This window comes from Gossypium raimondii, chromosome 9 (genome assembly GCF_025698545.1).
Source record: "Gossypium raimondii isolate GPD5lz chromosome 9, ASM2569854v1, whole genome shotgun sequence".
Classification (NCBI taxonomy): domain Eukaryota; kingdom Viridiplantae; phylum Streptophyta; class Magnoliopsida; order Malvales; family Malvaceae; genus Gossypium; species Gossypium raimondii.
The window spans coordinates 29,326,922-29,344,762 of NC_068573.1; the positions used below are offsets into that span (position 1 = coordinate 29,326,922).

General features: G+C 32.0%; 1 protein-coding gene across 3 annotated transcripts; it reads left to right on the plus strand.

The window, feature by feature from the left end:
- The first annotated feature begins 756 nt into the window (after positions 1-756).
- On the plus strand, positions 757-16,378 carry LOC105798892 (glucan endo-1,3-beta-glucosidase, basic vacuolar isoform). Of its 3 annotated transcripts, none has more exons than XM_012629134.2 (2): positions 757-924; positions 1,616-2,777. In XM_012629134.2, exons 1-2 carry the CDS (start codon positions 852-854, stop codon positions 2,626-2,628), a joined length of 1,086 nt encoding a protein of 361 aa, XP_012484588.1. In that variant the 5' UTR covers positions 757-851; the 3' UTR covers positions 2,629-2,777. The 3 variants fall into 3 exon arrangements, with proteins under 3 accessions (XP_012484588.1, XP_052476999.1, XP_012484587.1); XM_052621039.1 differs by lacking the exon at positions 1,616-2,777 and adding an exon at positions 15,203-16,378 and having other exon boundaries at positions 817-924; XM_012629133.2 differs by lacking the exons at positions 757-924; positions 1,616-2,777 and adding exons at positions 13,527-13,690; positions 15,203-16,378.
- Positions 16,379-17,841: the final 1,463 nt, after the last annotated feature.

The following is a 17,841-nucleotide window of genomic DNA, read 5'->3' on the forward strand; positions in this document are numbered from 1 at the left end:
AACCATTTAGAAAAAAATGATGGTTGCTTCTCATTTTTAAAGCTTCAAATGGTCGAAAACATGAATATAATATATCTTATATATACATATATGTATGGGATGGTAGATATATTTCTTAGGCATGGGATGGATAGACATGAAGACTTTGTTGTATGACCCATGGATAAACAAACAACTAGTGTCAACATAATGATAAACCACCTCATTAAGTATTACATGAAATACTATTACATGTGTATGTATGTAAAAATAAAAGATTTAGAACAAAGATGTATGTTTAAAAATAATATACAATAAACAATGAAACGCATGTTTGAAACTAATTAATTATAATAGCACATGAAATATACAATTGATAGAAATAATAAAGTGTGAATAATGAAACTAAAATATATAAAAATATCAAAATAATGCTTTAGTTGAGTGGTAAATCAAAAGTTTTACTGACCTAATTAGTTTAAGTTCAAATCCCACCATATATATTTATTGATTTACATGCATTAAAAATCAAATCACTTGAATTTATTTTTAAAATTTATAGTGAAATCTTTTCGTTTACTGATATTACCATAATATTAAATATATATTTAAATAATCAGTGCGTTAAATAAAATGATAAGGAGGAAAAAAACTAAACAAATGAAAAGGACATCATTGGAAGATTAAGCATGAAATAAATTCGTGAAGGAAAACCGCCATGAAATGATTTCTTTATTTCATATATTTAACACTAGGCAACAATAATAATATCTAAGCAAAGCAAAGCAATGAAATGCATGTATGTGTGTATCTATATAAAGAGCTAGCTCAGTTGTAATTGAGAAACCAGAAACAGTCCAATTATCCAAACGATGGCTATCTTTTCTACATCAATGGCTGCTATGCTCCTTCTAGGGCTCTTCGCTGCAAACTTGGATCCTACTGGTTCTTTTCTTTTCTTTCTTTCTTTATATATATATATGTGTGTGTGTGTGTATAATTCAAAGAGTCTGGTCTGGTGTTAGCTTCCATTAATTTGGATTAGTGGCAGTAATGGTTTAATGCCATATGTTTTATGTGTAGGAGCTCTATTGCATAGTAATTTTCATGCTTTATTCTATTATGTTAATACTTATATTTGCATAATTAGGATTTGGTTTCAAAGGTTTGAATTTTAGTTGGAACAAGTTGAAGAATATGCTAAAAGAAAGTGTATATATATATATATATATATATATGGGACTAATATGTGGTTCATTTCTCTACTTTAGAAAACTTTAGAAGTTAATTCCTTTAATTAGTTATAATTGAATCCTACTTTATGATCAAAACTTGAGAAATTAGTTCAATTTGATAACATGATTAAATCTTGTCGTTAAATCCTTGATATTGATATAAGCCATTCAACCTATTTTTACATAGTTAAGGATTAAGCAAAATCAATAATTCAATAATTTATATACAATAAATTAACAAAAATCAATATTTCAATATTACGTGTTTACCAATCATTAAATTAACTTTTTTGAAATTACACAATACAATCTAATGCTATATTTCATCCCTTCATTTTACGAAAATTGAGACATTATTTTGTTGGTATTCAACTAATAAGAAAAGTTATAAATTGATGCAGCTGCACAGATTGGTGTTTGCTATGGGATGCTTGGCAACAATCTCCCAAATTCATGGGAAGTCATTCAACTTTACAAATCAAACAACATCCGGCGATTGAGGCTCTACGATCCAAATCAACAAGCATTACAAGCTCTTAGAGGCTCCAACATTGAAGTAATATTAGGTGTTCCAAATGATCAACTTCAAAACCTCGCCGACCCTTCCAAAGCACAATCATGGGTTCAATCAAATGTTGTAGCTTACTGGCCGAGCGTTCGGTTCCGATACATTGCTGTCGGGAACGAAGTCCCTCCTTCATCTTGGTTAGCTCAATTCGTTTTGCCCGCCTTAGTGAATGTATTCAACGCGGTTCGATCGATCGGTTTGGAGAGTCAAATCAAGGTCTCAATCGCCATTGATATGACCTTGATCGGTGTCTCGTATCCTCCATCGACTGGTGCGTTTCGTGGGGACGTTAGGTCATATTTGGACCCTATCATAGGCCACTTAGCATGGGCTAGAACACCCTTGCTTGCCAACATTTACACTTACTTCAGCTACTCAGGCAATCCAAGGGATATCTCACTTCCATATGCTCTTTTCACTTCCCCTTCACCTATTATATGGGATCAAGGACGTGGATACCAAAACCTATTCGATGCAATGTTGGATTCATTATACTCAGCTCTCGAGAAAGCCGGGCAAGGAGGGCTCGAAGTTGTGGTATCAGAAAGTGGATGGCCTTCAGCCGGTGGGTTCGGGACATCGGTCGATAACGCGGCCACTTATCTATCGAACTTAATAAGACATGTCCAAGGAGGTACCCCAAAGAGGCCAGGAAAAGCCATAGAGACATATTTGTTTGCTTTATTTGATGAAAACTCGAAACCAGGTCCTGAGTTAGAGAGACACTTTGGGTTGTTTTCACCAAACAAGCAACCAAAATATCAGCTCCATTTTGGTGGAGGAAGGCATTGGGATATTGCTTCTGAGGAATATAATGGAACCTTTCCTCTTAAGTCTGATATGTAAAATTTATAAAGCCTGGGAAATTTGGTCTTTTTATTGGGTTTTTGTTTTTATTATCTTATTTGTTTTCGTCTTAAATAAGAGAAAATCTCATGGTGTTAATTTGATATAATTTTTATTATTAAAAGAGCATTCAAATATTTCCAACTTTACATCTATAACCATATATATGTTGAAATTAGATTTCTAAATGCTAACACGTTTGTAGCTGTTTTTTTTTGTTTGGGTGGATAGGAAGTAGGAAAAAATTTCTAATTATTCATCAGTCCCTATACTTTTTAACATTTGGAATTTAATCCCTACTTGTTTAATTTAAAAATTAAAATTCAATTGATAACATTATTAATTAACTTTTGTAAATTTGAATATGAGTTATCAATTGAATTTTAATTTTAAATCAAATGTTTGAATATTAAAATGCCACATATTCTAAATCAATCCAATAAAAGTGTTACTAATTCATATTTCGTCACAAATTCCTTATCTAATATTGTTTTCCTCGCATTATTATAAATCTAAAAGTCAAACATGCTTATTCAATGGGTGTCAGATCCCTCCATAATAGACTAGCATATAATTCCTCATTCTTCAAACATACATGAATATATGCCCCATGACTTTCTAGTACTTGGTATCTTAATTTGCCTTAAATCAATTTTAGATTCCATTAAATAACAAATATCTGGATTTGTGCAAACCATTGTGCACATAAGGTTTTACAATCCTAATCATACACCTTCTTTTTCTCATTTTCTTATGACAATATTCTAAAGAAAGTTTAAACTTGCTATAGATAAACTTACTTGAAGTTTATGCAAAGGCTTAAAAAGCCAAACTAGGGTTAGACCTATAGTTTTCAGTTGAAGTGATTGGTTCATTTCAATGAGATCTCGTGTAAATCCAATAACAGAGAAAGTCCGGATAACAATTTTCGTTCATAATATTCCAGAGACTATGCATTAGTAGGGTCTTTGGGTATTGTTTCGGTATCGTGGAGATGTTATTGACGCATTCGTTCCAGTGAAAAGAAGCAAGAGTGGAAAAAGATTTGGCTTTGTGAGATATAGTAGTATGATGGATGCTAGAAGGGCCATAAGTTAGTTAAATGACTACGTGATTTTAAGGAATATATTATTGGTGGACATCATCAAGTTTAAGGGGAGAAGATAGATATGGAAAATAGTTTCAGTGGAAGGAAATTCAAAACAAAAGAAGAATGAAAGAAATGAAAGGGAGGATTATGAAAAGTTGCAAAAAAAAAGTAGAATGAAAGTAGGGGAAAACTCTTTGAGAAATAGCAACGACCTGAAAAAGACTGAAAAGGAGGACTGTATGGCGAATAATATCAGTATAAGGGTTCAGGGACATGTTGAAGAGGAGCAACTTTGAAAGCTTCCAAGATGCTTGGTGGGTACAGCAACAATGTGTTGTGATACAAAAAGCTTATTTGAAAGAATGGTTAGGAATGGATTAGGGGAAATTAAAATTAGAAGAATCCAATGAAAGCACTTTTTGATTGAACTACCAGACGTAGAATTGTTCGATGTATTGAAACAGAACGACTGGGCATACTTAAGAGAGATTTTTTTTATTATCAAAATTGAACCTTGGTCGAAGAAAACAATGGCGGAGGAAAGAGTGTTGTGGATTAAAGTGTATGCATCCCCCTACACTATTGGAACTATACTTCCTTCAAAAGGATAGCTGCTGTATGGAGAGAGTTAATCTCTCTTGGTAAGAATTCTACATCGGTTAAAAGTTACGATAAAATGTCAATGTTGGTATCAATCAATTAGCCGAAAAGAATAGATGAGCTAATCTATATAGAGGTGGGGAAGATAAATTTTCCTATAAAAGTTTTTGAAATGGGTTTATCGAAATCTTTAGGTGATAACAGTAGGGACCATGGTATGAAGGGAAGTGAAGAAGATGAATCAATATAAGATAGGGAAGACGCATTCATATCAGAATCTAAATTGGCGATAAGACTTGGATCGAAAAAGGTTTTAAAGGAGAGACAAGGTTGGGAAAATAAAGAAATTAATATGTTTATCCTTAAAAAATCAAACGATAACGGTGCATGTCAGAACACATTACAAAATATGTTAAGGTTGGAAGAGGAACAATTGAGTGGAATGAGGGCCAAACCTACGTTGAGAGAGAAGGATGAAAGTGGGTATGGCAATTGGGCTATAGAAGAAGTAAGTAACATGGGATTTTCAGTAGTTGAATTAGGACTGGAAAATGTGGAGAGAGCCCAAGATGAGCACAGAGAAATTGAGGAGGGTGTGGGCTTGGTGGTAGATTTGGACTTATAGATGGGCAATTCCAAGGAGTTAGAGGGGGAAACCGGATTGTAGTATCCTTATTGAAAGAACGAGAGTTTTGGTAGGGGGAGAAACAAATAGAGAAAAAAGGGTTTTAGAGGGGGAATCTCCAATTTTTCTTAATCAGAAGAAACAAAAAACCCATGGTTGAAATATTAGATTGATGTACGAAATTCAAGATAGAATCCTTTCTGTAGTGGAGAAGAAGAAGAGAGATCGGGCGTTGAGAAAGTAAAAAGGAAAAGGAATCGCGTGCAGAGAGGAGGTCGTTGTTAACTCTTCTCTCTCGAAATTTGACATCAGCAATAGAAAGAGAGTGATTCTTCAGGAGGCCAAGAATGTATAAGAAGTGGGAAAAAACTTGGATTCAGTGTTAGAGGCGACGAACGAGAAGTTGTGGATGAGATTATGAGACTAGAAGAGAGGTAGATCGAAGCAACAAAAGAAAGAGCAAGGGTTTATAGGTTATTGTGCAGGTTAGTACCAATTGTAATATAATTTTATACTATATAAGAGGTTTTTAGGGGGCAAAAATGAGGGTTTTGTTGTGGAACACTAGGGGCATGTCCTTGGATATGAAAAAAAAGCTGTTCTAAAGGATTAATTTGTAAAGGTAGAGTGGATTTCTGTTTCATTCATGAATCAAAGATAGTAATGGTTATTGAGGACATAGTTAGGAAGGTGTGGAGTGATGATAATTTTGAATTTTAACTTTCGTCTATTGTAGGAAATTCTGGAGGGGTAATAACAATATGGGACAAAGTTAGGTTTGAAGTAGGTTATTACCTTTGTTGTAACATTTTGTTGTTGGGGAAGGAAAATGGATTAAAGAAGATTTGGATGCAACATTGATTAATGGTTTTTCACCTTATGGAATTTCAGATAAAAAATCTTTACGAGAGGAACTTCTACTTTGAAAAGTACGTATGTCTGCCCATGGATCATGGCGGTGATTTTAATGCAGTAGGAAACAAGAGCAAAAGAAGTTTTTTTCTCCCTGTGTTGGGATGTGAAATTGACAGGGTTTCAAAAAGTTTATGATTGATTACAATTTTGGCGTCATGTTGGACCGTGTGGTTAGCTCGAAATGATAAAGTTGTCGATAAAATATTGATGAATCTAGTTTCAGTGTTGTACCACTCTAAAATGAAGTCTTTGATGTGGGTAAGGGCGGTCCATGAAGATTGCCTATTTTTGTAGGGTTATTGGTGGTTTTGGCCTGTGAAATGTAGCTCTTGCTTTAGAGGATGAAGTGGGTTGTGGTGGGGTTTTGAAAGATGATAAATGAGTGGCTTGTGCTTTATTCTCGGGGAGGATTGAAGATAAGGGATCGAAAATGACAGAGATAATGGCAATTAAAATAGTTGTGGATATGTATATTAGGTCGTGTCAGAAGTCGCATGTACCTTTAGTCATCGAATTTTGCTCGAGTGTAGCTTTGGAATGATTAATGAATAGGAATTATAAACTATGGTCGTTACGAAAATTATTTGGGGATATTGACTGTGGCACTAACCAGTTGGCTCAATTTTAGTTTGTAGATATTCATAAGCAAGGTAATGGTATGGAGGATGCTTTGGCGAAAGCTGGTATATCAATATCTTCTGTTTTTAAAAGCTTGGTGGTGAATTTTGTTTAATGCATAATAGTTCTAGTTGTGTGGAGGATTTTGTCTTTGGTTGTCAGTAGCAATACTGTTGTATTCATGTTGTCCTTGAAAGATGTTGGTGGTTTCAATGTTTTTCTCGGTTTTACATTATTTTTCTCGATTGAGCAAAAAAAAAAAAGAAGCAACTTACTTCACAAACATTTCTCAGAACTTTACTACGGTATGAATATTGGAACAAACTATCATATGTTTTTTTCAATCTTTTGAAGACTCGAATGCTTAGAACACAATTAGTTTTCTTTTAAGTCCTTCATGCCTAAACTCTCGTATAAGCAACTGCTTAATCAATTACATTTTGTAACAACCCTAATCCAAATAGGTGATAATCACAACCAAGTGGTATTACACCTAATTCTTTAGGGCATCTTGGTAATATCATTAAAATGATGGTTATATCTGGTTAAACCAAACATGATATTCAATAAAGGATCAATATATAAGTACCGACTATTGTTTAGGCTTGGCTAATTAAAATTAACTTAACTCTGGAACACATGTGTGGGGTATCAATACCTAATAGCTTGATGTATTAGTACCTAGAGCTTGTATATCAAGACTAGACACCCATGTTTTTCTATTTTGGCTTTGATGCTTTGTTGTATCGATACCTTATATCAGAGGTATCGGTACATATATATCAAGTATCAATACTAAAACGAGGGATATCAATACCATAATGTTCTCAAAAGTTCATTTAGATTCTTACTTTGCAAGTATTAATACACTTGCTTACGATATTGATATCTATGGGCAGTGAGGCCTAAGTTAAATATTCTAAGGTGTCTTATCTTGGTAAAAAACCCTAAATAAGCTTGGGTTACACTCTAAGGATGGTTTTTACAGTCTAAAAGGGCAATATATTTATATTTCACTTAACTTATGTACAACATTAGCATCCTAGTGGTATAGGGTAAACTACACAAATAGTCACTCAATTACTAAAAATTTTCATTTTAAGCACCTAAAATAAAAAAAGTTTGTAATTTAAGCACTCATGTTACATAATTCGGTCATTTTGACAATTCCTATTAAAATCACAAACAACAAGTTGACGTGGCAGTTAAAAAACTAGTATAACAAAAAATTTAGCCCTCAACTTTTACATATTATATCAAGTTACTCATAATTTTAAAAAATAACCCTCAAAGTTTACAAATGGTCTCAATTTGATCCTAATTCTAAAAATTCAAAGAAATATATAAAACAAACAAAAAATTGTTGACATACCATTTTATCTCTTGAATTGAAAGAAATTGAATTCACAATTCTCGCGGTGGTTAGGGGATAAAATATTTTCAGAACAAACAAATCATAATGATTTTTGTCTTTATTTTCATCATTTTGATGTCTTGCAATAAATTTGTAAAATGATTTTTATCAAGATAGTTTTTTCTTGGTATCTTTGATTAATTTGGTGTTTATTTTATGAACCAACAAAATACTTATAGTTTGATATAGAATAAATTGTCCATCATTTTTTACCGATGCATTTAACCGGATCAATAACCAATATTCCTTTTTCATTAGTTCTCTAAGAGTTAAATCCTTCGAATCATCAAAATATCCAGATTCATTTCTCCCCATTGAATAGAGGATATAACAATTTTGTTTGGATTTATCAATCTAAGCAGGAGGCAAAGAAATAATAATATATAAAATTTAAAAAATATAAATGTAACACCCCAAATCTAGCCTAGGCGTTACAGCTAGATTTGAAGAAGTTACCATGATTCACTTTGAAAATTTAGAAATCTTTTGGGCTTGTAGAAATAATGCAAGCTTTTGATAAAAATAATTTCAATTTATCTTAAATGAAAATATCTTCCTTACTTAATTCATTAATTTTTGTCGATTAAATTATATTTATAAAACGCTTATGTTTGCAGTGGAACTCTTAGTTAAATTCAGTTTGGAAAACGTAGTTTGAATTTTTGAAAATCCAACGATGCTGATAGCGTAGTTATGATTTTAAAACGATTAAACAATTTAAAACAAAAAATGGAAGTCCAAAACAAAAATAGTCACAATTGTCTGAGATAGTCCAAAGTACCAAAATAGAATAAACCAAGTTTTAAATAGCACAAATTAATTGTGTTTAACCGAGCTCTCATCACACTGACTTATCCTATGTCTGAGGATTACCTGAGAGTCAAACAAACAGTGAATGAGCTTACAAGCTCAATGTGTAACTTGCTATAATTTAAATAGCAGATACAATTCTAGACATGCATTCAGATACCAATAAGAAGGATTTCATAAACAAAAACAGAAATAAATGCATATTAGATACAGATTAAATTCCTGCCCCTATCTGCTACACACTATCTCTGACCATCCCTGCACACCAATTATGGTATTAAATACCCAACCAGGCTTACACACCAATTAGTGTTTGTATGACACTTTCCAGAATCTTTGCAGCCTAGCTACCAGATTAATGGGAGATATATTTCCAAATACAGATATACGTGGCTGAGCCACCAAACTAGGCAAATAAATTAAACTGCCTTCATTTCCTCTATAAGCATATCTCCCACCCTAATGCATATGCAAAACTAGACAAATATCACATATGTGTATGACATACATGTTTTTCATATCAGATTCAAATCATATTTAGAACATAACAAATCATGCTATCACGTATAACATACTAATCATGTGTACATAAATCGTATTTAACACTAACAGAACACCAGAATTCATGATTAGTAGACAACTTTCTACCATACGGACCTTAAGGAAGGCCTACCATTCGATTCTCATGAAGAATACGACCTTATGAAAAATTTCAGAAATTGGGCTCATACGCCTATGTGGCCCACACGGCCTACTTGGCCAGTTCGTGTGGCCCAAAAAGCCTAACACACGGTCTTACACATGTCCGTGTGGCCCAAACGACCCAATTGACCCAAATCGTGTGGCTCACATAGTGTGGCACATGGCCTGGCACATTGTCATGTGGCGTCGATAGTCCAGTTTTTCGGCTTTCAATTGTTCGCATTTTTTTGAGTTTTCGTTACACACATTAATTGTTTTTTATGCAAAAACACCCACGAGACTTCAAGAACCTAAAAATGTTAATTAATTCACCAAATTAACAATGATAATGTATCGATTAAGAGGACATAGTCCTGGATTTTCCTAAAGTATCAATCAAACCCATATACGAATAACCCAAAAAACCACATATCAGTACTAAACGCTTACCCTTGTATGTAAACAGTAGCATACGAACTCAAATCGCTGGAGGATTGTCAAATGTTAACTGTTCCTCTCTTATTAGAAAAACCAACAATCAAAACTCACTTAAACAATTAACCCGAAAAGATATCTCACCAAACCAATTGAGAAAATCGTACACCCGAAACACCATAACCATAATCACTTGCTCGATAGGAGCACAAGTGAACTATGCAGAGAAAGAGAATCAAACAAAAAGGAAACAAAAGCAAAAAAAGGAAGGAACAAAAAAGGAATTAATGTGGTCAAAGAAAGAAATGAAAAAAAAGGGATGAAGAAAGGGCAAGGGAAGAGACGTCAGACATAGGAAAAATGGGAGAAAATTTTGGGATTTTCCAAATGAAAATTTACTTTTTAAAAAAACAACCAACCACTTGCCCTACTAAACTAGGTACCCCATTCCATAAGATTTCCTACAAAATTTGAAACCCATCCAAACTTCATCACTTGGGCAGCTCAAACATAAATAGCAAAAATATTACCTATTTGCTCACGTAAGGATTAAAATACATGACCATAAGATAAGGTAACACCTTACCATTAAACTAGTAGATTCATTCTATCACAAATTGAGCAAAAATAATATTTAAGTCACATAAACAAAGATAGGGATAGGAACAAAAATAACTGAATTTTCCCAAAAGTGAGATTTGAACTCATGACCCCAAACAAACATTCAAGGCCCTTAACCATTAAAGCAGATACTTAACTATGTCAAAATTTAACAAACCAAATATTCAAAATTTTAGGGCATTACAACTCTCCTCCCTAAAAGAAATTTCAGCTTCAAAATTTCGGCTTCAAAATTTTACCTGATTCAAACAGATGTAGGTATTGCTGTTGAATCGAGTCCTCAGGTTTCCAAGTGGCATCCTCAATTCCATGATTCCACTATAGAACCTTAACCAAAGAAATGGTCTTCCTTCTCAAGACTTTAACCTCTCGATCCAGAATCTGAACTAGCTCTTCCTCGAAGGTCAAATCAGGTTTTTCCTTAATCTCCTCAATAGATAGAAGATGGGATGGATTAGACTGATACTGTCTCAACAAAGAGATATAGAACAAATTTTGAATACGATCTAACTTCAGAGGTACCTCTAACTGATAGGTGACTGACCCACATGTTTTTGAATCCAATAAGGCTCAATGAACCTAGGGCTTAACTTGTCTTTACGTTCAAACGGAAGAACTTTCTTCCGTGAAGATACCTTAAGAAAAACTTGATTACCCACAAAAAACTCGATATCTCTCTTTTTTAGATCCGAATAAGACTTTTGTCTATCAGAAGCTGCCTTAAGACAATCCCGAATCAGTCTAACCTTGTCTTCAGTCTCAGAAACCAACTTAGAACCCATAATCTGCCTCTCACCCAACTTAGTCCAACACAAAGGGGTACAACACTTACGATTATAAAAAATTGTATTCTAAAAATATTTTAATAAAAATTGAATAAATTTTTATATTATCAAATTTTTAATATTTTAAAATACATCAATTTTTAGTACTTAACTGGTGTTACTGGCAGCATGTTTATTTAACTTGCTTCCCTATTTAATGCTTGGAGTAAGTTTCCTTTGTCCATCATCATGCACATGCTCTTTTTTATTTTGTAAAAAAGTTATTTAGAATGATCAAACACTCAACAATATATTTAGAATAAAAAGTTATTAAGATATATGTCTAGAGACAAATAATTTGTTTTGAGGTAAAAAATATTTAGAATAATTAAAATATTATTTAAATTCTATAATATTATTTAAATAATTTGAAAAAATTATCCAAATTTATCACTGAAAAACATACCAATTATAAATTCCAATTGATTGAATTATAAAACAATTATTGTAGGTGGTATCCTTCAAAGAGACAATAATCAACGTTCAAGTTCTAGTAATTATGATTTATAAAATTTTAAAATGTTAAAATTTCTAAATGTCTTTTTAAAATAGTAAATGTATTTATCGTAATTTTATAATTTATTTCTATTTTTAAATAATTTTTATAATTTAAAATTTTTTAAGATTTTTTCAGATGATGATGATATTGCGATATCATGGTAACATATGATTGGCTGTGATAGTCATTAGTTTTAACCTCCAAAGTACTGAAGTAAAAACATCATGTTAGAGATTGAAATGAACCAAATAAGTAAGAAAAATAGTATACACCAAACAGTATTTGCTAAATTCCAATCTTTTCATTGGTTGATTTGGAAGATATTTCTTTGGTTAAAGAAATTGTTGTAGTTAATTAATATGGATTTATAAGTGGGAATGGATCTAAAAGTCGGTGAGATTTCCATTTGAAGCGGCCCCTAACATTTTATTTCCAAAGCAATCATAATTAAGATAAGACTTCGGTGGTTTGAAGTTGAAAACTTGGGATTTTTTTTCCTTTCGTGATTGCAAGGTAAGCCACGTATCACACTCATGAAATAAATGGTTGGCTTGCACTTTTCAAGCTAAGGACGTAGGTCTCATATACTAATGGTTAATATACTAAACAAGTCTTTTAACGTTGTCACTGTATTTAGATATATACTTATACTTTTATTACCCCAAATAAACTCTATTACTTTAATTGATATCATAATCTTTTAATTTGTATTCAAATAAGCTTTTAACCTTTAATTTGTACCTAAATGAAATGCTTAATATAAATCAATGTTTCATTTTAAGTAAGGGTTAATTTAAACATAAATCAAAGTATAATAAGGGCTTTGTAGGATAATGAAGGTCTAGGGGCTTAATAACAAAAGTAAACTAGTTCAAGGAATCTATTAATAATTTAGCATATATATATATAGAGAGAGAGAGAGAGAGATGGCTGCTAAAAGGCCTTATTACTAAATCAGTGTTTCATAGGTTGATTTTCGCAGCAGTTTTGGTTAATAAAGAGAGTAATGGTGGTCCAACACATGCCGCATGCTGACATTTCCTTTTCAATACCTAATTAACCAGTCAAGCAAAAGAAAATGCAGCCCTTAATATTCCTTTTTTGTTTTTTTGGTACAAGCAGCCCTAAATAATTAATGACTTTTTTAAAAAAGAAAAAGTCATTCAGACAAGGCTTCTGGACTTCGTTATCTCACAAGCCAGTTGTCGAATTTTATTACAAATTATTTGAGGGAAAAAAAAAACCAAAATGTTTACATGTTTCTCATATACTTATTTCATAATTTTGCTCAACGGAAGTAAACAGTATACAATAACGATTGACAAAAAAAAAAAAAAGATAATTGCGACTCATTTTTTACGGTTTCCAAAGATCGAAAATGTGTTCTTAAATTTAAACAACATGAATATATATACGTATAAAAATATAAATATGGGGTAGATACATTGCTTATGCATGGATGGATAGACTTGAACCAAAAAGAAAAAAAGAAAGAAAAGGAATGAATGAAGTATCAACGTCAGGAAAAGTCAAGTTCATTAAATATTAATTATATATTTTGTCATTAATTAGATGATGATATGGGATTAACAATATATTTAAAATAATTGATGCGGTAAATAAAATTTATTAAAAAGCCTTAAACAAATGAAACGGACATCATTGGAAGATAATGCAGGGATTAAATTCGTCAAGGAAAACCGCCATCATATAATTTAATTATTTATTTCATACAAGTAAAAAATAGGCAAAAATAAAATATCAAAGCAATGAAATGCATGTATGTGTGGGTGTATCTATATAAAGAGGTAGCTCACTTGTAATGTGGAAATCAGAAACAATCCAATTATCCAAACGATGGCTATCTTTTCTTCATCCATGGCTGCTATGCTCATTCTAGGGCTCCTCACTGCAAACTTGGATCCTACTGGTTAATTTCTTTCTTTCTTTCTTTCTTTATATATATATATGTTGGGAGTAAAACTACGGTGGAGACTCATATAGTAAGAGTAAGATTATATTTTGTCTCATCTATTAAAAAATAATAAATTATTCTTTGTGCGTTTGATTAAAGAGTAAATTGTTCATTTTGTTTAAAATTTCATACAATGACTGATTTTTAATAGTTAAAATGAATGAAACTTTAAAAAAAATGATCAGTTTACTCTTTGGTTCAATGTACATTGATTAATTAGTCCATTTTTTTGAATAGAAGAGACAAAATGCAATCCAACTCTTAGTATAGAACTACTTTTACCGGTATATATATATATTCAAAGAGTCTAATGTAAATAACGGTTTAATACCAAATGAAGGAGCTCTATAGCATAGTAATTTCATGCTTTATTCTATTATATGTTACTAAATACCCGTGAGCAGCGGTATGGTACGTGTAAGAGCGTATTTTATGTTGATCCTAATATTGCCATTAGGGTTTGGTTTCGAAGGTTTGAATTTTAGTAGGGATAAGTAATAAATTGAAGAGTATGCTAAAAAGAAAGTAAATGCTTATTTAGGATTAATTATGAGTTTGCTCTCTCTACTTTCCAAAAACTAAAAAGTTAGTCCCTATACTTTATTCTTTTAGAGTTTGGTTCTCATATACTTTATGACAATTAAAAGTTAGTCCAATTTAATAACACTATTAAAATTTGCCATTAAATCACTGATTTTGAAATCAATAGTTCAGAAATTTATATACAATAAATTAACAAAATCAACAGTTCAAGATTATAGTTTTGCCAATAAGCGGCTTAAGGTGTTGTTTGATAAACTGAAAATTTAGGTGTTGAAAAATTAAGTATTAAATTTTACTACTAAATTTTATAAGTGCTTAATTTATATTAGAAAATTGTTTAGTAAATTAGTAAAATATAAATACAGAATATAATTATATTGTCTGTTAAAAGTAAATACTTATTTTTTAAAAATAATTTATTTATTAATTTTAATCTTATTAATATAATATTTTATATTATTTTGAATTTTTTAAATTTAAATATAATAATGTGAATATCTCACTTTTTAAAAGGATAATTTATTTTAATTTTAATAGAATAAAATAAACTTAATATTTTCTCTATTAAGTGATAAGTAGCTACCTACCTACTTATCTTATTCAACACTATTTTGTTTAAAATTTTTATTAAGTAAAAATAAATTAAAACCATTAGCAAACACATTTAAAATATTAAATGTTGAAAATTTTCATTTTCAATTCATTTTATTGAAAATGAAAATTTTCAATAGTTTATCAAACACACCTAACTTTTCACTTCTTGTAAAGTAAGAAGAGCAAATTTGGACAAATTAAAGTTAAGGGACTAGTTTCTCGATTTTCATAAAATGGAGGGATCAATTTAAAATTAAACCTATATATTTGTCGTTTTGTAAGATTGTAATGAAGCTTTTAACTAATTAGAAGAGTTGTAAATGAATGCAGTTGCGCAAATTGGTGTTTGCTATGGGATGCTTGGCAACAATCTCCCAAATGCAAGGGAAGTCATCAATCTTTACAAATCAAACAACATCAAGCGAATGAGACTCTACGATCCAAATCAACAAGCATTACAAGCTCTTAGAGGCTCAAACATTGAAGTAATTTTAGGTGTTCCGAATGATCAACTTCAAAACCTTGCTAACCCTTCCAAAGCACAATCATGGGTTCGATCAAATGTTGTAGCCTATTGGCCAAGTGTCCGGTTTCGATACATTGCTGTTGGGAACGAAGTCCCTCCATCATCTTCATTAGCTCGATTTGTGTTGCCTGCCTTAGTGAATGTATTCAATGCGGTTCGATCGGCTGGTTTGGAGAGTCGAATCAAGGTCTCAATCGCCATCGATATGACTTTGATTGGTGTCTCATACCCTCCGTCGGCTGGTGCATTTCGTGGGGATGTTAGGTCATATCTAGACCCTATCATAGGCCACTTAGCATGGGCTAGAACACCATTGCTTGCCAACATTTATACTTACTTTAGCTATTCAGGCAATCCAAGGGACATCTCACTTCCGTATGCTCTTTTCACATCCCCTTCGCCTATTGTATGGGATCAAGGACGTGGATACCAAAACCTATTTGATGCAATGTTGGATTCGTTATACTCGGCTCTTGAGAAAGCCGGACAAGGTGGCCTTGAAGTTGTGGTATCAGAAAGCGGATGGCCTTCAGCTGGTGGGTTCGGGACGTCGGTTGATAACGCAGCCACGTATCTATCAAACTTGATTAAACATGTCCAAAAAGGTACCCCAAAGAGGCCAGGAAAAGCTATAGAGACATATTTGTTTGCATTGTTTGATGAAAACCAGAAATCGGGTCCAGAGCTAGAGAGACACTTTGGGTTATTTTCACCAAACAAGCAGCCAAAATATCAGCTCCATTTTGGTGGGGGAAGGCATTGGGATATTGCTTCTAAGGAATATAATGCAACCTTTCCTCTTAAATCTGATATGTAAAAATCTGCAAAGCTTGGGGAATTTGGGGAGTTTTGTCTTTTTATTGAGTTTTCTTTTTTATTATCCTATGTATTTTTGTCTTAAATAAGAGAACTCTCATGGTGTTAATTTGATGTATTTTTATCATCAAAAGAGCTTTCAAATATTACAATGTTTACATTAATTTGAATGAATTTTACTAATCCTTCATATTAGACTATAATGTTTTGAAGGGTAAGAATCTCATGGATATGTTCACTTTTCCTTTTTCATACTATGTTTAAAATGAAAACTAAAAATGACATGGGAAAAATTGGTTACTAATATGGTTGGGTTTCATAATAGTTATTTGGTAGAAATAGAGGAGAAGAAATACTTGAGACTTTGTCAAAGTATGTGCAAGTTTTAAATGAGATTTGTAATGCATTATAATGAAAATACGGTTGTATTGGGATGACAACATAATTTATAATATGATTTGTGTGACTAGAATCTAAAGATTCACATTAATGTGTTTAAGATTAGCTAAATAAGCTATATGGTGCACATATGTTTAATAAATGTGTGAATGTGATGAAAGATTATACCTTAAGAATTTACTATTGCTAAGAGCATGGACATTGTAAAATTAGTAGAATAATTAGGATACGGTTGGCACACCTTGGAATAATGATTTGGTAAGGAATGGCAATATGATATGGTTCCTTTGGCACAACACGTAGGTGCATTCTATGAGCCTTTATTATGATATATGTATGGTGTTAAGGTTGGAATGCACTTGTAGTTCAATATGTAGGGAGTTTGGGGAGAGCCCCAAATGTCCAAGTCTTATTTTACTAAGGTTATAAAAATTATAAATTGGTATGATGGTGCGAATTATGAATTAATAAACTTCACAATATGGTTGTACTATTGATGAATGAATTTTCGTGCCTGATATGCTAATGTTGTTGTAATTTTATTTATTTATCCATGCTTCTTTACATAGTGGAGAAAGGTGAGTGAACACTTTCCTTGATTTTCTTACTAAGCTTTATGCTTAACGCGTAGTTGTTTTTGCGCGTAGATTGCTACCTGATTTTGTGAAGTCAACTTGCTCTATCAGATCATATCACCCCTGACTAGACTTAAAGAGTATGAAATATTTGTATATGTGTTTTTTTGAGTCCTAATGGAATGTATTTAGGAATCAATGGTCATGTATGCATATACTTAAGTTTCATATTACTTTCATAGTCTTGAATGCAAAAATGTTATTCTTTTGAAATTAATTATTTTTGGTAAATGGTTTGCTAGTGATGCCATTGCATGAAATTTTCACTAAATTTATATTTGGTATTTGTCTATTGAAGGTAAAAATTGGGGTTGGTTTTATGATCATATTGCATTTATTTTTCAATAGTTTCTTTTCTTTGAAATGTTCAATTTGCTATGCATGAGAGAATATGAGTTAGTTGTACTTGGTGGTGGTTTATGGTGTTTTAAACTTTATATTTGAGTCCCCTAATTTCAAGTTTTGGTACTAAGCTTCTAAGTACCAAATCAAGTGAATGTTAAGTAAATTTATAACTCTAGGGGTCATGGTTTCAATACTTGGCCCTAATGATATTGTAACAAGTGAGCCAGGATGCCAAAGCTTATAATAAC

Bases quoted from the DNA above. Each gene is read 5' to 3' on its own strand.
- LOC105798892 (XM_012629134.2), top strand. From the start codon at position 852: ATGGCTATCTTTTCTACATCAATGGCTGCTATGCTCCTTCTAGGGCTC. The intron at 925-1,615 runs GTTCTTTTCTTT...AAATTGATGCAG, and splicing joins TGCAAACTTGGATCCTACTG to CTGCACAGATTGGTGTTTGC.